At 40.8% G+C, this 21591-nt stretch overlaps 1 protein-coding gene across 1 annotated transcript in view; it reads left to right on the plus strand.

Annotated features, from left to right (window-relative positions):
* The window catches only part of CNTN1 (contactin 1), a 235892-nt gene extending 221326 nt beyond the window's left edge, over window positions 1-14566 (plus strand). The window contains 1 exon segment of the mRNA XM_030479376.1: window positions 11996-14566. Within this exon segment, the coding sequence (XP_030335236.1) occupies window positions 11996-12075 (80 nt within the window). The 3' untranslated portion in view covers window positions 12076-14566.
* Window positions 14567-21591: the final 7025 nt, after the last annotated feature.

Here is a 21591-nt window from a genome sequence, read left to right on the forward strand (position 1 = left end):
TTCTGTAATTGCTGTTGCTGTGCTAGGCTACCATGTTGTCAGCCTTTTGTAGATGTACTCTGAGCAATTCTTACCACTTGCTGAATTAGTCTGAATTAGGTTTAAGTACAAGAACATCTAGTTCAGGAATCCTCTAGTTCAGGAAACCGTAACTGACCCTCAGGTCTTAACTTAGGTATTAAAAAATACAGCACATTTTTAACTAACAATTATGTTTGAAAGTCAAATGTAAAACAAACTAGGAAATATATTTTATTTGTAGCTCAACCCCTTTTCTAAGGGAGAATCTTTCTTTTATGTTTTCTTCATCCTCTACGTTCTTCACAGAAAACCAGTCACATGCTGAAGAGGGAGCAAACATCCTGCAATTTCGCTCTCACATAACTAGTCAGCTTCCTACAGAATACATTGTTTTAGTTGAGAACGATATAAAGGAAGTTTTATCAAACACAGGCAAATCTCACATGCATTTATTTTATTGAATATCTTGAAATATATGTGCTCACAAAATACACTCTCTGTATATGCGAGCTGCCTTTCAGCATACAGCTATAATCAGTGTAAAATACAGTCATGAACTTCTGCATTTTATTGCCAGTGCCTGTTGTACAGTTTAGAGGTTTGGGGATATTTTTCAAGCCATTATAGTAAATTAATGAGCTACACAATTTAAAATTCATTCTTGAAATACCATAATCAGCTGAAGGTGGAGCTCATTGTTTAACCAATGGAAGTCTGTTTCAATGGCTAATAATAGGCTTATCTGTTTGCCTTTGAAATATGTTAAAGGCTCAGATTTTTTTGTTCTCTTGCATGCTTTTTGGATTGCAGTGCTCTGTCGTCATGCTAATATTAGTGTAATCAAAGCAATCTTGCAATCAGTAGGAACTAAACCCATATGGTGCTTGGTTTTTTCTCACATCACTTCTATAACTGCACTGGCCTCAGTGTAATGAATTTATGCCAGAGTAAGAAAAATAGACTCAAGCTCTCAGATTTTAAAATTTCACACAGCGTGGGGAAGAGTGAAGGGTAACTTCTGATTTGGGAAAATATTGGGAAAAAAGAAAGATGTACCTTTGCCTTCAAATATGAAATCAGGTTATCTCTGTTTAAATAAGGACATGGGCAAAGAATAATTTATGTATTGTATATGCTTATAGCTGGAGAACAAAATTACAGCTTCTTTGTGTTCACTGCACACATATATATACACATACGAATTCCATTTGCCAGAGGCATGTTTTAGGATCCTGAAAAACTATTCACTTTGAAGTATAGTTTTTTCAAAGGAAAATGCAAAATTTTTGGCCACAGTAACTCATACAAACATTTTATTTTATCTTTATTTTCCTTTATTATTATTATTTAAGGGGACATTGATATTTACTGCACATATTAGTATCAAGTAATCAGGTGATCATTTTTCACGCATAATCAGAATCCTTTGATCGTAATTTGGAAATGTCCATCTGTTGCAAATATGGTTGGTAGTCATATGAAAAGAGGAGAAACACGGGTAAAAAGCCTAAGCAATGCTGATGAAAACAGTCCTCTAACTGCCATGGCACTCCTGCGTTACTGGTCTTGGAACTTATGCATCTGTTTGCAAGAAAGTAGCAAAAAGCTTCTAAAACTAAAAAATACATGGAAATGTATTTCAAAAGATCTTTTCTTTAAAAGAACAGTATTATTTTTCACAATCCATTTTCTATGTCTCGTGGCTCATAAATTAAGTAGAAAATACTCAGAATACTCTCCAACCTGGTGCTTAAATCTGCCTAAAACAACATATTCAATTCTCTGGTGTTTCTTTTGATTTTCCTTCATCACAGTTCTAATTCATTTCATCACAGTTCTAATTTATTTGTACTACTTTCTTCCAGTACCACAGGTTTGACAATTCCGTGCATTACAACATATTTAGCGCTAGAACAAACATTTCCTTGAAAAGCCATGTTCTCCCTAATTTTGATTTCTTCTCTTTCATGTATTCAAACTCAACAGTAGGACAGATTGCAGAAATGTTTTCATATCTAGTTACATTTTCTTATTTGGCATTATCCTATGACGATCCTGATGCTGTTTTGCCAGTTATGTTTATTTATAAGGGAAAGCCTAGATACACACAAAGTGTAAATACAACAGAATTTTGGTTTTAGCCATAAGGTTATAACTAAGCTGTGCCATAGTGATTGACAGGCTTTATAGCTAGAAATTGGATGTGTGTATACGTGGATTTAGAGCACGAGAGGTTTAAGAGAACAATATCACAGAAAACAGCAAATATCAAAAAAGCAGGATAGCTTACTTATTATCAGAGAATACTGACAAGACAGGAATCTGTAGCTGCTATACATCAGAAAACAGAAAAAAATGTCCACTGCCTTGAAAGGGACCACGTAACTTCCTCCTGCTTTCATCTTCAGTCTGGCTTTCCACCTGCCTGTTTGTGTGAGCTTGGGAACTGCCTGCAAAATCCCCGCTGACAGCTATTGCACAGTCATGTGAAGGCATGAGAACTCTGTGGTGCCTTCAAACTGAACAGAAGCTGCACAGTAGCTCAGGAGCTCCTTTGACAGAAGTGAGAAAGAATGTAAGAGGAAAGTCTGCATGCCATTGTTTGTTGGTTTTCCTTTCCACTGCATCCATTACAGACCACAGTCAGAGTCTGTCCTAAGCTATATAGGCCTTTGGTCAGGCTCACTAAAGCTGGCCCTACACTCACAGCTTCAGGAAACTACTAAGAAATGCCTGAATAATATTTACTTCATGGACAAAGGATTAGTCCTTCTTCCGCGACCCTTAAATACTTTCTTTTCTGTTTTCAGCAGTTTGGATGTTACCTGCCAAACAGTGACTGACTCTTAAAATGTTTAAGGGGAAGAAGAAGAATAAATTTTGGTGAAGTGTACAGTCAGAAATACCTTTTTTAAAAATTCGGCAAGCTTTTCATTTCCACTGTTTCAGCGGGACCATCCATTCATCAATGAATTAAAGGTCTGACATTCAGGTTCAGTTTGGATGAACTATACTTCTTCATTAATTTATCCAGTCATTGAGATATATAACACAGGTACTTTCAGAGTTTTTATTACACCAACATAGGAACACTATACTTCTTCCCTTTTATGAAACAAAATGCTTGGTATTTTATATACATTGTACTCTACCATTAGAAGAAGATGGAAAAAATCCAAAAGATAGTTATTTAATTCTCTTATTCTTAAATGTACCAGCATAGCAAAAAACAATATCACAGAAAAAATCATATAGCTCATAGAGTGAATGCCAAGATTAGTATTTTGCTTTAATAGTGTAATCCCTTTGATGCTTAATGATTTAATTTAATACAAATGCATATTCTGTTTACACCTCTTGGTAGGACATTTAACTACTGAACTATATTTATACAGTATTTTTAATTGCTTTGAGAAATCAAAGCCAGCCAAGTAGCATTTAGAGTGATTTAAAATAATCTCTGGAAGAGACGTCTCATTAATTTTTTCCCCTTAATAATCTAGACATGAAGAAGGGAATACTTTCTAGTCATGACAATTTTTAGGTGTTTTAATTTTCCGTAGCAAGACATGGAACTGCGTTATTCAAATCCTTATGGTATTTTTCAGTTTAGTGGTTAACAATCTCTCTTACTTTTATGGGTGCCTTGGAGTGGTAGTGTACTCACACCTCTCAGTTTTATGCATCTAACCCAGCCAGACTCCTTAGCAAGGAGAGTGATTCAGAAGACCCAGGTTAGACATCTGCTGTAACACATCTTTTGATGAAACCTCTCTTAAGAGAACAAAACCCAGTGATTCTCTGACAAAGGCAGCAGTGCTGGTTTTCTAGTTACTTCAGTGGCAAAGCCCAGGGAACTTCAGAAACGCTTTTTGGTAGTAAGGAAGGTGTATAGCTCTTTAGTGTAGTATTAAGGGAGTATCACGGAGTTTAGTTCCTTTAATAAACACCAAGGTTTGACATGGTGGAGAGAGGGATGAGCTAAAAGAAGAACATGACTGTAGAAAGAACAGTTACAAAGATGATGAATCTGAAGTCTTGGTAATGGTGGATGATACAATATGAGGCAGTGGCCAGAAACTGCAAGCTGGGAGGTTCAGGCTGGACATTAGGAATAACGTCCCCAGAGGGTAGTGCAGCACTGGAGCAGGTTACCCAGAGAGGCTGTGCAGTTTTCATCTGTGGAGATTCTTAGGCAAAGCTGCAGCTGACGACATCCAGTGTTGGCAACCATCCTGATGTGAGTGGGAGAGCAGACTAGACAGCCCCAGAGGTACAACCAGGTACAACCAGGCATGTTGCACTCCTGTGAACAGTACAGTTTGTCTTGTGATTATTTGGCAGGCTTTATTCATGTACAAATAGATTTATTTGATGCTACAGATATAAAAAGCAGATAAAATAACATATTTACTAGCTTGAACTTACATTTAAAGTGCCAGTGACCATATCAAATACTTGTATTTTTGCTGTCTTTATCTATATTAAATGGTACATTTTATTACATACTGAAATGCTCTGTGCCCTTTTCAGAATACTTGAAAGACTTCAATGTCAAAATTTTCTTGCCTTTAAAGATCAGTGCCATATATTTTACTTTCACTGTATTCCAAAGCCTGTTCATAGAAGCAAGAGATGGAGAGTTGACAACAGAGTTCTTTGAAGTAGTCACTGGAAGAGTGCTACCTGGTCTGTCTTCTACAGCTTCTCTGTTCAGTACAATCATATTAAGCCAGTGGGAAGGGAAAGAAGAAATGTCAGACGGATCCTTAATATGAGTTCGTGCGAATGTTTCAGAGTATTAAATTTGGTGTGTGTGGCTGTAGCTATGGAATGTCTGAAACAAGAACTTTATCAGAGGAGAAATCCTAGCAGAAGATCAATTTGAAAAGTTCTTCTCCAGAAGCATGAAAATCAGCTTGATTTTTTTTTGCTTTTCAATTCCTGGTGTTCCTAAATCAAGGCTACCAGCCATTTTAGAAAGTGTGTTTTAGAAAAATTCGTCTTCCTGGGCTCAGTACAGGAGAAACTAAGTAAAAGACTTCTTAAACTGTATCATATGAGAGGCAATATTTAGGTGATATAGGATACACATTAAAAGACATAACTACCCTTTTTGTGCTTAAATTCTGTAACTCAGCATTATTTTCTCATACAGCTGAGCATCAATAAGTGGAATGTAAAATTTAATGTGGCAGCCTCACTCATCTGAACAGCTGCTAAGGCTGGGTTTAGGCACTGCTGGGTCATTTAGATATTATCTGTAAAAAAAAGCTTTCCCTCATTTATTTCTACATGAGAAGATTTTGTCTCTCTCTCCCTAAAACAATTATTTCATTAATTTCTAAGTTACTGGTTTCTATAATAATAGAACCCAATCATGGATTGTTTGAAACCTTTTTCTGACATTGCACAGTATGGAGGTAAAAAGCTTTATCTGCCAGTCAAGTGTTTGCTTTAGACAAATGGAGTTGCCAACAAAGGTATCAAACATTGAATGATTTCTACACTAACCCCCTGCTCTTGTTTTGTGTGTGTGTGTTCTTGCTAGTTTCTACCTTCATCTGTTTTGCCTTTTATTTTACTTTTGTTTAGAACTGGGCAAACTGGAGCATTCCCAGTGAAGGTTCTGTATTAACCAGTGTACCTTTTCTCTGGTTTATGCAGCCCTCTAAGATGCTTCTTCCTGTCTATTCCTCTCTGTCTTCTTTACCAGATATTCTGCTACTCAGCTATGTTGGAGAATTGTTTAAATTTAGACTATTTTCAAGTGAAAAGGAGGGTCTTATCTAGTGTACTCTTGAAGTAAATTTATTAAAAAAGAAAAAATTCACAAATCTCTATTTTCTTGAACAAAGAGGAACAAGGTTCCTTACTCAGAAATTCCCAGACACGCCAGCTGGCCAAAGAACTGTGCTTTCTCTTCTTCTCAGGGTTACAATAAAATTTTATCCTCTGACCTCTCATTTTTTCCTGAAAAAAATACTCTTTTTGATGAAAAACCTGTTAATTCCTCTGAATATCAACCATAATTTCTAAGGTAATACAGAATACATGTGGGAACATTCATGGCCAAGTGTTTTGTCACACTAGCCAATCAGTGTAATTACAGATAAGATTTTCTATAGGTGTGAGTTACCAAAACTCACTCCAAGCTCCTCCTGCTGCTTCAGCAGGCAGTTTCCAGCAGTGAACGCCTCATCCTAGCTGAGCACATGATTCAGCCTTACTTGTCCTGGCAGGACTCCTGGTGCTGATGGTGAGCCAGTTTGTCTGGAACGACCATCCACAACAACTGGTGAGGCACTGCAGATGCTGAGACATATGACAAGCCTTTCAGTCGTATAAGTGATCCTGAAAGTCACTGAATTCGTGTGAAGTACAACTACAACTGTTGCCTACGTCACAGGAGGATCTCCACAGTTGTTCTTGCTATTATTTGTCGAGTATAATGCTTTAAGAGAGTGCATTTCAAAAGCATTACCTGTGGTCTTCTAGATATCTCTCCATGCTAAAGAATCTGTAACGAACATTAATATGTGTGAAGGGAAAGAGGTATCTGAGAAATAATCTACATTTATTGACAGTTAAGTAATAGCCCACTGACTGAAAATTGTCTCATTTGCCTCAGAGTCCAAGGCACCTTTTCATTTTGGCAGTGCAGTTCTGAAGCAAGGCCAGAATCAATGGAAGAAGCCCCTGTTGCTGCCTGACCACACTGCCAACACACCAGGTGCCATTGCCAGAACAAACCAAAAGTTTACCTGGCTCTGGCATATGGATTTTCAAGTAGGAGAAGACAGACCAGCACCATGAGGTGGACAAACTGCGCAGACTATCAGCAGCATTTCAAATATGTTTTTAATGTTCTCTCTGTTTCTTATAATAGCTTTAAAGCTCTTCCAGAGAAGCACAGCAAACCTTAACACGGCACAAAGCATGGGCAGATGCATAGACAGCATTATTTCCATCTACTCTGCTGCAAAACAGTAATTCACAAGGTTGTGAATTACTCCATAGCACCTTTCTTGAAAGGTTTATGGCACAGGCAAGAGGAAAATTTCCTCGTGCCCGAGCAAAGGTATTCCTAGACAAGGGAAAATTGGACCTATGACTTAATCATGATGCCAGTGATGCAAGATAAGCATATTCTAATTAGTTCAGTTATTTTCCATTTACCATGAATAGGGATAGCAGAATTTGAATCATGTCAGCTGATACTACCTATTTCTTTTGCAGTAGTCTTTCATGAAGACAGTATTTCCAGCTGGGATAAGTGGAATTTCTTTTCAGAAGCCAGTTAACAGAACTACAAACCCACCCACTTCTTTAATATAGTTTAGTTTAACCTGAAGAAATTACATTTCCTCCCTTCCTGCTTTTCTTTCTTACTTGGGTAAATATGAAAACACTCAGAAAACAAATATTAATGAAGCCTAATACATGCTAAATAAACAAACAAGTGGAGCAGGTAAAAATCCCTTTTTTTTATTCAGGAGGCCTAATTTTTTCCCAGAGAAGTGGACAAGCTTAGTTAGAAGCAAGGAGAACGAAAGCATGAGAAGACTTTGCATTTACCTTTCTTATAGTAAAAAAGAGAGGTATAAAAACAGACAGCCTTGATGGAAGATCAGTCCTTGGATCCTGGACCAAAAGGAGAATATTATTTATGGGAAAATACATAGGAGTTTGCCCATTCTTTCAGGGAAAAAAAAAAAAAAAAAGATTCTATTTTGCAGAACAGACACAAAGACTAACAAAATTTACTTTACAAACTTAAATCCTTTATGACTCATATAAAATACCAGTCTTTCTTAGTAAGAAAATTTTTTTCTTTTCCTTCCTCTTATTAAATGTATGACAACTCATATCATGCAATGTATAATTGCAGTGACTGTATCATTCAGATACAGTCTGCATCTTCCTGATCAATTTGTGCAGCACAAGAAGAGTGGATCTGTAGAGGGAAACAGCAGCATTGAGGATCCAGCACCCCACTGTATGCTCATGTCAGGTTTTACTTTGCACTACCTCTAATCCAGTCCTGCACAGGGTATTCGAAACAGCTGTACAGTGAAAAATAAACCCCAATAAAGGGGATAGCTGAGATACTCGCTTTAAAAACACACTCCTTGTCAAACTGGAACAGTCTTGTAGATATCCCCCTTGATGTTCAGTACCTGGAAACTAAGAAAACTGATGTAATTTCATACAATTAATTATTGAACTAAATTATTGAACAATTATTGAACTATTGAACAAATTAATTATTGAACTTCTAGAAAAAGAAGGAGTTTTATCACAATAGGATCAGTTCGTGATTAGCTGAGGAATAGCTTGTAGTTTATGTGTGTTGGCAAGGCAAACATTATCCTGCTGAGAAAGAGAAGTTATTCACAGAAGACAGCTGTCACAGATGACCAGTAACTAATTTCCTGGTTCACAGGTCTGATGAAAGTAAGATTTCTAAACAGGCCTCTAGATTTCTTTTTTTTAAATCCAATATATAAAGATACTGATGTTGGGAAAAGGGCCAAAAATGTCATATCTCAAAGATAAGTAATATTTAAAGAAAATAATGATGTAAGAAATTGTTACAAAGGCTTGGGAAATACATCAAAGTCTGAACTGTTTTAATACCTGTATCATTTAGGCATTAAATTGATTTAATTTCTTTTGAGTATAATTGGAAGACTGTTGGAAGACTGTTGCATACTGTTCAAGATGTCAGTAAAATCTAGGATCTCCATTCAGAAATGTAAAGACTTTCTACAATTGAGGTGGCAACACAGAATTTAAAATACAAATAGAGAGCTGTGGATTAGTGGGACTTTACCAGGAGTTCCTGTGATGTGTACAGATCTTGGTGAAGGGAAGCCCGTCCAGCAGTTGTTCTCTTTATTTATTCAGATAAACAACCACTTGTGAGAAAGGCTGCTGAGAAGACAGGTAAAAAGTTAAGTTAACTGCATGTATCCCATACAAATTGTATTTTATTTTAAGCTACATTCTGGGTATATGTTTCTGTAGATAGTTTAGAACTAGGCTTAAAAAGATCAACTACAGGAACTCTACAGCAGACGGTAGTAAGGTCTCCATGGGAATACTGCACAATTTCACAACTTTTGCTTGGGGCTGTTGTAAAAAACAAAGCAACCAACTTTAAGGTGTTTTTCATTGTTTATTTGAAAGAAATGAGGACTCGATATGAAGTCTACTCATGGTGTGTTAGAGTGAGTGATAGTTAGGTCACGTCATACTGATTTGGTTTTGGCCTTGACTTTCATGACTGCAGTTTGCAATGGCATGCACATGAATACGCAAGACGCTGGTTGAAAGTTAAAACACTGGGTAGGGAGTGAATCTTTAGGTGCTAAATATATCCAACTCATACCTCGCCAGACTTCAGAAGGAGCTTAATAATCCTTCCGTTTTATTTTATATCCACATGTTTATTTGTACATATTCATTAAGTCTTTATCTGGCGTTTCTCTAGTTTTTAAACATTGTTAAAACTGACAGATCACTGCACCGAATTAAATCTTATAGTCTGTACTCAGGCAAAACTTACATTAATTTCCATTTATGAGCTGCAGGAGTGTACTGGCTGTCATGCACTAGGGAGTGGAGTTTCCAATAAAGTATAGTTCCTGACGTGGTAATCTAACAAGGAGGTGGGTAATCTAACAAGAAAAAAGAAAGATGATATATTTAATGTGCATTTATCCTCCTAATGTTCTGTTAATGTGCTAAGGGTAGGATTTGCTTCACTGGGGAAAGCTGTTATACATATCTGCAACAGTGCCTAAACCTTGTAAGGAACTGCTGTAAAGGGCTGAATTGCTAACTACTAATTCTGAAGCCAGCGAGCACATCTCAGAAGATTTGTTATGCCTTTCTCTTTGTAGATTAGTTACATGCAAATAGAAATGACCTCATACTTGCTCATCACTCAACTTCACTCAGCAAACTTTTTTCATGTTTTCCTTCATTAGAGGCATTCAAAATATGAATTTAGTTATGCCTTTCCAACTGCATTATCCTGGTCTAACAAAGGTAGAATACATTTTGTGTAGGTATTCTTAATTATGATTTTTTTTTCCTATGGCTATTATTCATTGACTTAGAACCACTACTTTGATATTTAGGGATAAAGACTACAGAAAATATTAGCATGTTTTATAAATCACTAAAAAGTATAGATAAATATGCCCCCATACTTCCACAGTTGCCAAAATGTGCAGTTGGTATGTATGAGAATATATTTGAACAGACGTTCCTGTTCATCTTACGCATCAAATTCCTCTGTTTATGGGTATGTACAATAGCAATCATCCAGTATTTTCCTTATTTTTATCTTTCACTGAGGTGGATATACTGCTTCCTATAGAAAAATGTACTATTCACAAAAGTGTACTTTTTACAGCTGAATTGAGTTGATGAAGAAGGATTGGTAGGTCTCTTGCCTTGTTTCTTCAAGTGCTTGGATATCAGAAGGAACTTAGGAAGAAATCTTGACTTCAGAAAGCATCCCTACAGCAGTAGGGGAAAAGGTGGGAATAGGAGCAGAGAAGAGGCAATCAGAAGCAAAAGAAAAGGGGTAGAGCTTAGTCTAGGGGACAGGGCAAAGAGTGGAGCCGCAGAGGGACTTGGTTTGAGCAAGGACCAGAGTCAGTAGGAGTAGGGTGGTGGACCTAGAAAGAACGGGGAGAATAAGAGGAATATGGCTGAAATAAAAAATAAATTCTGTGAAAAGCTCTAAAATTCTGGCTTCGTGGCAATTGTCATGGACTTTCTCCCTGGTGAGAAACCAGGAGCATGTAAAAATGTTTTAACTTTCTGTGGTAGGAACAGGAGAGGGAATAGTTGTCTCTGTCTTGGAGGCTGTCTTCTGAATATATCCCTGATGAGGTCTGCATAGAAGTTAATTCATGGATTAGGAGGCACTGCCTTTCAGATCTGCTGCCTGCTGAAATCTTTGCCATTTGGTTAGCGTGTTGCATTTTCAGCATGTTTCTTCCCCATTCAGAAGAACATTTGCTGGAGAGCTGTCCAGTGGGATGGTTCCAGTAGGTCCTCGGGACTGTCAGCACTAGATACAAGCACTTCTGTCCTTAGCCTGTGATGAGCAAGATGAGCAGTAAGCTGGGTCCCACGCTGCCCACCTACACGCTACCAATCCTGACCTAAATGAGCCCTTTCTGGGGTGAAGGAATAGCCTGTTCTCTAGCTCCTTTGGCCTATCTCCAAGACCAACAGCCAGGCACAGTTTGGCTGGGTTATTTTCTCATATAGATGCTTCTTAACAGGGAGCTGGACCATGGCAACACAAGCCATTAGCAACAGCAATCCTTACGCCTGTTTGCCAGAAAGAGTTGTGTAAACTTTGTAATCTGTTGATTAATATTTTTTATCTTAAAATCTTGGTTTAAGAAAGACCCCTGTGACTTTAGCAGATGTAAATGCCACACTGCTAGAAGTCAGCCATCTGGACTTTGTAATCTGGCAGGTAAACAAACGGACCAGGCTCTTTGACATCTCTCAGATTATTGCTGATCATATGAACATTAACATTTCCAAAGGTGTCTTTTTGCTTCATCACATTTCAAAGACTCCATTAATTTTGTTTTCACATGTTTAAATATTTATTTTGACCTTTTACCTCCTCCTACAACCTCCTGGCTTTTTGGACCAGCGAAATCAAAATACACTGGTGTGTTCTGAATGGCCTTGCTGCTTGTTTAAACATGCTGCGTAAACAGCTCTTGCAGAACAAAAGAGTGAGTCCTCCACTGCACTCTAGCAAGTCTCTTTGTCCATTTCAGATTATCCATGCAGGTAGGGGCTGTGCTGAGATACGCCAGCTGGTTTTCCAGACTTTGTACCATGTGTTTTTCTCTCATCCAGGGTTGTTCCTCTGCCAAGTAATGCTGAACTAAGACCAACACCATGTTGTTATCTGTTCAATGTGCAGGTGCCACTGCTGGAGTACCGACTCTGCTCCTGGTCCTGGTGGTGCCTATCCTGGGTGTCCTCGCCTGCTCGGGATTCTGAATGTAGCTGGATTTACCTTGTCCTCCGCCTAACACAAAGGAGTCCCTTTGAAGATGAGGACCATGACTTTTTGATTCCTGTGGCACCATCCTAAGCCAAATAAATTACACTTTAAAATAAATTACCCTACCAATTTCCTATGAACTTTAAGAGGACTGAGGCATCCAGGAACTCCTTCATGAAGTAAATCAACTTTTGAAAGGCTAAGAAATCTTTTTAACTTGTTCCAATATGCCTTATAAAACACTTATGCTGATCTGTGACAGTTGCATGATTTGGTCAAATGGGGCAAGTTACAATGTTAAAACCCAATAACATAGGCTGTACAGTGAAAGTAAAATCACCATACGTAGGTGCTTTAACTTGAATAACAAATTGTGAAATATAATAGAGATTGAAATGTTGATTGTATGTGATAAATGTAAGAGTACTACGTCTGTCTGTACTATCCTATATGTTTTGTGTACTGCATATTTTTGAATGGCCCCATCATCATTTATTGGGATTACTGGTTTGTAGAGAGACAGTCAAAGCAAAAACATTTAATTTTTTTAGAGCTATATTTCTTGAGGCTATTGGATAGAATTTGAAGGATGAAATAAAAGTCAGTGACCAGGATTTTTTTGTTTTAAATACGTTCAGAAGACCTGAGACATGCATAGCATGTTCAGGTTAAAGGAATTTACATGTACTTCACTGACACAGGATTTACCATATTCTTTTCTTAAAACAAACCTGTTCAAAAATTCTATTATGGTCATTATTGCTGATTTTAGGAGTCAAATGTCAGCTTTTTACATCAGGGAAGCAGCGTAATGTATTGGTTTTGATTTAGTAGTATTACTAGTATTACTAACGTAGCGATATAATACTTAGGAGTTTGGAGGTGGAGTCCCTGTTAAGATCAGCCAAGTGGACCATGAAATGATAGGAAACGTATCTTATTTTTTAAAGTGAAAAGATTTAAAATATAAAAAAAAGAGAAAGATATACAATAAATGGCAAAAAAAGAGTAGCACAGTAAAAAAAAAAAAAATTATATTTACATTTTTATGCTGCAGACACCAGGTGTTACCTTCCTGTAATGAAGGCAGACATTTGGGAGAATTATGTGCTTTTTCACTTGATATTATTCTAATGTTCATAGTGTTGTAAATAAGAGTTTTAAAGTTCTGAGACCATTTCCCTATTTGATAGAGTACTGAATGATCCAACTGTGTGTTAGTACATGAAAGTCAGATTCGAACTGTTAGTTGAAGTTAAATGTTTACTATGGCCTTTGCAAAATGGGAACTCTATTAGAGATAGCGAATGTTTTTGTTCTGACTGTGTCTAGAGTGTTTCAGTGTTGGGTTTTTCATTGGTTTGTTTGGGTTTTTTTAAGTTGTTAAACAAATGCACATTTCTTTCATTTTCCATGGTGTGCTGGGAATTAGTTTGAGTGTGAATGTTGAAGAAACACAGTGATATTGAATCAGCTGGCTCAAGTAATAGTGCAATGTCTGATGCTTCAAGAATTATAAGCTTTGAATCATATTTTATTAGCACAACCTTGCTAGCTACTTAGAAATAGATTTTATCTTTTTAGAACTGATACTGTAGAGGTCCGTAATAATATTTACATGAAGCAAGAATAGGTCTATTAATAATTTACACCCCCTTCTTTAATTTGTATAATTTTGTACTATATATTTACATGTACAAGTGTAGAGTCTTCATTAAGAAATATCAGTAATACTGTTTTAGTTTAATTTTAACTATTTGTTACAAGATGAAAATTTTTTAAATAGGTGAAAGTGGTAACTTCCCTATAGAGGAATGTCAAAGTGTCAAACACTACTGAGTTTCATAAATTGTATAATTATTTGAAAGAGCAATGAGCTGTCTTCATACGTAAGAAATTAATACGCTGTAAGCCTTCTGTACAAAATAATGTGCTTTATTGTGTTTCATTTGGTTTGGTTCTTTTGCAGTGTGACTCATTTTTGTATAACCTACAACCACAACTAAAATCTTTTGCCAAATGCATGATTGCCTTTTACTTTTCTACTACATGGTGTAAAAAGCAAAACTGTTCAGTTTCTGCATGGAAATGACCTGGGAAGGAAAGCCACTTCTTTTTTTAAATCAGTGACACAGATGAGGTAGGTCTCACATACTGATCAGGTAGCTGGAGATTTTTCTGTTTCGCATAATTCCGCAAGACTGGGACCTTCAGTTTCAAATTGTTGTCCAGGAAAACTAACTGATGTATCATCTGCTTTAAAATGCAAGGTTCTTAATTAAAGTTTATATAGATAGACGTACTTGTTGTTTCTTTATATTCCAGGAAAATTGATATTACTATTATTTGATACTGATGAATATTGAACTGGTTTTTTAGTTACTTTTTATCTTTTTTTTTCTTTTTTCAAATGAGTAGAGCAGGACCGTGCTTTGTCCTTTTTATGAATGAAAAGTAAATTACAATTGAATAAATGTATTAATGTTACTCAAAATATAATAACTGTCTTTTGAATTGGAGCTTTCTAATTTCATTACAGTCACGTGGTAATCTGTGACAGTAAAGGTGTGGATGGAATGAGGTCCTGTGTACCCCTGCCCTGCTTTCTTGTGAATTTTGCTAGAGTTGAAAAGCTTCTGTGTGGTAAGGGTAGCTGTTTGCTTTGATTATTAATAGATTGTTATCTATTGATATAGATAGAAAGATTTTCCTAACATCAGTGACAAAGAGCACCCTGAACGCTTTTCAGCATTTTTGGAAGCAAGAGTTAACCAAACAGAGTATTTTTTGGGTAACGTTTTCTACTCCAGTAGATACCTGTCATGGGTTAGTCCCAGGCAGCAACTAAGCCCCATGCAGCTGCTCGCTTACTCTGCCCACAGTGGGATGTGGGAGAGAATCAGAAGAGTAATAATTTCAAGAGGTGACTTCAAGTATAACTGAGATACTGCCTGCCTTTGAGGGGTCACGTTCAGGCCTAAAATGCACAAAATGTGGCACTTAAGAAGTTGGTGAAGCCAATGGCCATATTATAGAACTTGGTTTCATTTATCTTCAGACATACCAGATAAGAGTCAATGAGACGTTTTCCTTGTGCCCTGCACCTGAAAGACTGTCTAGTCAACTGGAGCAGGGCTTAGACCTGGGGAGGAGGAGATAGTCACTACTTTGATTAGGTATGTTTTGTATTTTTATCTTGACTTCTGAGAGAAATAAGGGTTTGAGTGTCTGCCCTGCCAATTCTCTGCTAATGATTTCAGACCTGTTGGGAGATGGCAGACAAACTCAGCAGCTCTTATACTGAAGAAAATCATAGTCCGAGTAGAAGGTAGAGATTTAAATTCGGAATTTGCATAGAAGGTGACTGCAACATGGTCACTGGTCTTACCCAGTCTGGTCTGGTTTGCTCAGCCAGCAAACACCACAACACAAGGTACAGCTTGCCTTGCTCCTGCCTTATCGAGGGGCTGGACAGCATGGGACAAGTATTGTCTGGGGGAGGCCTGAGCACATGGCATTGCAGAAGACAGAAGCTGAGGTCATTGCAGTAACAGAGCAAGGAGGGGATGAATGGGGCACAGAATATAAACCCATAGGAGAAAAGGTTCACTATTTCCACTCCTCAAAGAACAACTTGGTTTTGATTGTGAGACTTCTTTTTTTCCAGACTTCAGAGCCTCTAGCTACAGAAGATGATAAAAAATATGCCTTGAAATATTAGATATCTGGCTGAAGACCAGATCTTCCAGTCTTGATCTGCCTCAGTGTTGCATTAAGCTACACTTCCTATTGGAATTAAAATTAAAATAACAGACATCAGGTAATACCCAAATACATTCCAGCAAGGTCTTGAAATAGTTCCAAATGCTGTTGTTTGGAGATTTTGTTTATTTAAATACATCACAGAAATGTCTATCTTTCAGGTTACAACAATATGAGCAAAGGATATTCCTTTGGCAGCACTATAAATTTCAGTAACTTCTAGCACTTTTATATGCTCCATCCTTGCACAGGTTGCCCAGCAGAATTTTTTCACGGTGTTAAGGCATCAGCACTATGTAGGAACCACCTGCCTTCTGCACTGAACAATGGGTTTCTTCTTTCAGTCTTCCAGAGGAAGATTGCCCCTCTCCATTTCTTAGAATCATAGAATCATAGAATCGTAAGGGTTGGAAAGGACCTTAAGATCATCTAGTTCCAATCCCCCTGCCATGGGCAGGGACACCTTGCCCTAAACCATGTGGCTCAAGGCTCTGTCCAACCTGGCCTTGAACACCGCCAGGGATGGAGCATCCACAACCTCCCTGGGCAACCCATTCCAGTGCTTCACCACCCTCACTGTAAAGAACTTCTTCCTTATATCTAATCTAAACTTCCCCTGTTTAAGTTTGAACCCATTACCCCTTGTCCTACCACTACAGTCCCTAAGGAAGAGTCCCTCCCCAGCATCCTTGTAGACCCCCTTCAGATACTAGAAGGCTGCTATGAGGTCACCACGCAGCCTTCTCTTCTCCAGGCTGAACAGCCCCAACTTTCTCAGCCTGTCTTCATATGGGAGGTGCTCCAGCCCTCTTATCATCCTCGTGGCCCTCCTCTGGACTCGCTCCAACAGCTCCATGTCCTTTTTATGTTGAGGACACCAGAACTGTACGCAGTACTCCAAGTGGGGTCTCACAAGAGCAGAGTAGAGGGGCAGGATCACCTCCTTCAACCTGCTGGTCACGGTTCTTTTGATGCAGCCCAGGATACGGTTGGCTTTCTGGGCTGCAAGTGCACACTGCCGGCTCATGTTAAGCTTTTCGTCAACCAACACCCCCAAGTCCTTTTCTGCAGGGCTGCTCTGAATCTCTTCTCTGCCCAGCCTGTAGCAGTGCCTGGGGTTGCCCCGACCCAGGTGTAGGACCTTGCACTTGGCTTGGTTAAACTTCATAAGGTTGGCATCGGCCCACCTCACAAGCGTGTCAAGGTCCCTCTGGATGGCATCTCTTCCCTCCAGCGTATCAACCGAACCACACAGCTTGGTGTCATCGGCAAACTTGCTGAGGGCGCACTCAATCCCACTGTCCATGTCACCGACAAAGATGTTGAACAGGACCGGTCCCAACACCGATCCCTGAGGGACACCACTCGTTACAGGTTTCCAACTGGACATCGAGCCATTTACCACAACTCTTTGCGTGCGGCCATCGAGCCAGTTTTTTATCCACCGAGTGGTCCATCTATCAAATTGATGTCTCTCCAATTTAGAGACAAGGATGTCATGTGGGACAGTGTCGAATGCTTTGCACAAGTCCAGGTAGATGACATCAACTGCTCTGCCGCTGTCCATCAGTTCCGTGGCTCCATCATAGAAGGCCACCAAATTGGTCAGGCAGGATTTCCCCTTAGTGAAGCCATGTTGGCTGTCACCAACCACCTCGTTGTTTTTCATGTGCCTTAGCATGTTTTCCAGGAGAAACTGTTCCAAGATTTTGCCAGGCACAGAGGTGAGACTGACTGGTCTGTAGTTCCCCGGGTCTTCCACCTTCCCCTTCTTGAAAATGGGGGTTATATTACCCTTCTTCCAGTCATCGGGAACTTCACCTGACTGCCAGGATTTTTCGAATATGATGGACAGTGGCTTAGCAACTTCATTCGCCAGCTCCTTCAGGACCCGTGGATGGATTTCATCAGGTCCCATGGACTTGTGCACGTTCAGGTTCTTAAGATGGTCTCGAACCTGATCCTCTCCTACAGTGGGCCTAAGGTCTTCGTTCTCACAGTCCCTGCATTTGCTTTCCAAGACTTGGGTTGTGTGGTCAGAGCATTTGCTGGTGAAGACTGAGGCAAAGAAGTCATTAAGAACCTCAGCCTTCTCCAAATCCATGGTAGCCAGTTCTCCTGGTAGCTTCTGGAGAGGGCCTACATTGTCCCTAGCCTGTCTTTTATTTGCTACGTATCTATAGAATCCTTTCCTGTTATCTTTTACATCCCTTGCCAAACTTAATTCTAGCTGGGCCTTAGCTTTCCTAACCTGGTCCCTAGCTTCTCGGGCAATGCTCCTGTATTCTTCCCAGGCCGCCTGTCCTTGCTTCCACCTTCTATAAGCTTCTTTTTTCCCTCTAAGTTTCCTCAGCAGCTCCTTGTCCATCCATGGAGGTCTCCTGGCCCTCCTGCTGCACTTTCTTCTAGTCGGGATGCAACACTCTTGAGCACGTAGCAGGTGATCCTTGAATATCAGCCAGCAGTCTTAGGCCCCCCTGCCCTCTAGGACTGTATCCCATGAAACCTTACTAAGGAGGTTCCTGAAGAGGCCAAAGTCTGCTTTCTTGAAGTCCAGGGTAGTGAGCTTGCTGCACGCTCTTCTCACCGTCCTGAGGATCTCAAACTCAACCATCTCGTGATCACTAGAGCCAAGGCTGCCCTGGAGCATTACATTTCCAACCAGTCCCTCCCTGTTGGTGAGCACAAGGTCCAGCATGGCACCTCTCCTCGTCGGCTCCTCTACTGCTTGAAAGGGGAAGTTGTCTTCCACACAATTAAGGAACCTCCTGGATTGCTTGTGCCGGGCCATACTGTCCCTCCAACAGATGTCAGGATGGTTGAAGTCCCCCATGAGGACCAGGGCGTGCGAGCGTGAGGCTGCTCCTATCTGTCTGTAGAGCGCTTCATCCACAGAGTCCTCTTGATCAGGCGGCCTGTAACAGATCCCCACCGTAATGTCCCCCGTTGCTGTTTTCCCATTGATCCTGACCCACAAACACTCTGTTACCTCATCACCCATCCCCAGACAGAGTTCCATACTCTCTAGCCTATCACTGACATAGATAGCAACACCCCCTCCCCGTCTGCCTGGCCTGTCTTTTCTAAACAGCCTGTAACCTTCCATTCCGACATTCCAGTCATAGGAGCCATCCCACCATGTTTCTGTGATACCAATGACATCATATTCCCGTAACCTTGCACACATCTCTAATTCCTCTTGCTTGTTCCCCATACTACGGGCGTTTGTATAGAGGCACCTTAGCCGAGCTCCAAATGAAGCCGACTCAATGGCTGGGGCAGCTGGAACATCTCTACATCGCTCCAAGCACTTATTACAGGTGCTGGCAACTGACCAGGAATGTTGGGATGGATCAATGCTCCCCTCCCCCAACACATCTAGTTTAAAGCTTTCCTGACCAGCCTGGCAAGCCTCCTACTAAAACAGCTCTTCCCCTTCTTTGTCAGACCAGCTCCACCAGCCTCCAGTAGATCTGGCCTCCCAAATGGAGCACCATGTTCTAAATAGCCAAACCCCTGACTATGGCACCAGCTTTCTAACCATTTATTAACCTGCCAGACACGCCTAGCTTTTTTAAGGTCCTCCCCTTTGCCCTGGAGAATCGATGAAAAAACTATCTGAGCTCCAGAGCCCCTAACCACCTCTCCCAGGGCTCTGTAGTCCTTCTTAATGTCCTCCAGGCAACTGCTGTCTATATCTCTAGCACCCACATGGACGACTAGAAGGGGGTAATAGTCAGCAGGACTTACTAGAGCAGGCAGCCTCTCAGCAACATCCCTGATCCGAGCCCCCGGCAGGCAACACACCTCCCTTGAGACTGGATCAGGCCGGCAGATGAGTGCCTCTGTGCCTTTCAAAGTAGAGTCCCCTACTACTATGACCCTCCTCTTTTTCCTGGAGGCACCAGTAGCGATCCTCTTTACTGGTGCATCAGCAGGGTGCTCATTAGGTGTGGTGGGTGCTTTCTCATTAGCCTCCTGCAGAACCGCGAAGCGGTTCTGGGTGGGGACATCAGATTTAGGAGGAAGCCCCTTGTCGTTAATTGTCCTCTTCCTCCTTTTTTTGTTCGTTTTTCCCGTGACTAATTCCCAGCTTCCTGGGTTGCTGCCCTCCTTCTTTCCTATACGAGCAATGCTGGACGTTTGCAGCCCCTGCGCAGTTTGAGCCTGGAGCAAGCAGCCCAGCTTCCTCTCAGCTTCCCTGGCATCTTTTAGCTCTCCAACAGCCTCCCGCAGCTCAGCCGCCTGCTGCAGGAGGACCTCCACCAGAGCGCACCGAATGCAGCCCTGTCCATCGCGCACCCCCGCCTCACGAGACCAGTCGAGGCACTTTCTACAGTCCGAGGTCTGCGCCGCAGCCTCCCCTCTCATCGGCTCTGTCTGGGTGCCTACGCTGGCCACCGCCGGGGCAGAGCTCCCAGAGCGGGCCCTGGTCCTGAGGCGAGTGCTCACCATCCCGCTCGCTGTCCGCTCGCCCTGCCTGCGCGAACTGCCGTGCCACACCCTGTTTGCCCGCCCCGGTCGCCGCGCTCCTGGTCGCTCGCGCTCCCTGGGATGGGTTTTACCCACTGAGGGCTGGTGCCGTCACTCCTGGCGCCGCCCCCTGTGAGTCAGCTGCTCGCGTCAGCTGAGCTGCCGGCTCCTGGGCAAGTCCTGTCGAGGACTTGAGGCTCCCTCGGTCGCTCTTGCCGCTCCGAACTGAGGCTCCTGGACGCTGTGCTTCCCCCCGCTCCGGTGTTAAAGGCGTCCTCTCTGGAGATACTCACCTCGGCAATTCTTCCAGAGATTATTCATTTTCGTTTAACTTTTCTACCACTAATTCCTTGTGCTTTGTTATTTTAACATTATTCTTATTTCCAGAAACAGAAGAAAGGACAGAAAGCGCAAAAGTCCACATGAATGGGAAAGAAAAATAATGTCCGCATCTCAAACAGAAGTAGGACTGTATTTTCTTTTCTTGACAGGCTAACATGTTCTTCTTTTAGCTGGGTGCCAATTCACCAAGTCTGCTCTAAAGGATGCCATGAAAAGACATGTGAAAAGTGTTTCCTTCACCTTAGTTGATCTTGACTCTGGTATATTCTCTTGATTGATATGGATGACACTGGAAATTACACCAATTTCCATTTCCTAAACACTTAGAAAACTCATGATTTAGCTGCTAACTTAAACAAGCAACCCCCAGTGTGCACTGATGAGTGAGTTTTGCTGGTCTATATTTAAAGAGTCTAATAGTCTCTTTAAAACTTGATGCTTTTGGTCTTTAGTGTGTTGTCACAGCTGCTATCTGCTTCACTAAAAGGTGTGAAATTGTTTCTTTCTCTCCCACAGAAAACAGCAAACATGACAACATGCAATATCAGCCACAGGTAAAAAGACAAATGTAAACAGAGAATACAAAGATACTTACCTGGCATCATCTTCTCTAGATGGCTGTCATGGTGCAGCTACTTACCCATTTCACCTACATACTTGACACCTGTTGAAAGCAGAGCATAGCAAAGTGTTTCTCTGGCATTGAGATGGTCCAACACCAGCCCGCCTGTTCTCCACTGACTGCTCCCAGGCAAATTCAGATCCTCACTGGTGTTCCAAGTGGGCACACAGCTCTGGGTGGGCAAATGCCACAGTCAGCCAGGATGAACAGAACAAAGAGGACTTACCTGGCTGCAGGCCAGTGCTAAAGTCTTTGGAAAGTACTGGCTTGGCATGGCCCTGGGGCAGTGGAGGGCACCCAGGCAAGTGGGGCA

The sequence above is a fragment of the Strigops habroptila genome, chromosome 3 (assembly GCF_004027225.2).
Source record: "Strigops habroptila isolate Jane chromosome 3, bStrHab1.2.pri, whole genome shotgun sequence".
NCBI lineage: Eukaryota > Metazoa > Chordata > Aves > Psittaciformes > Psittacidae > Strigops > Strigops habroptila.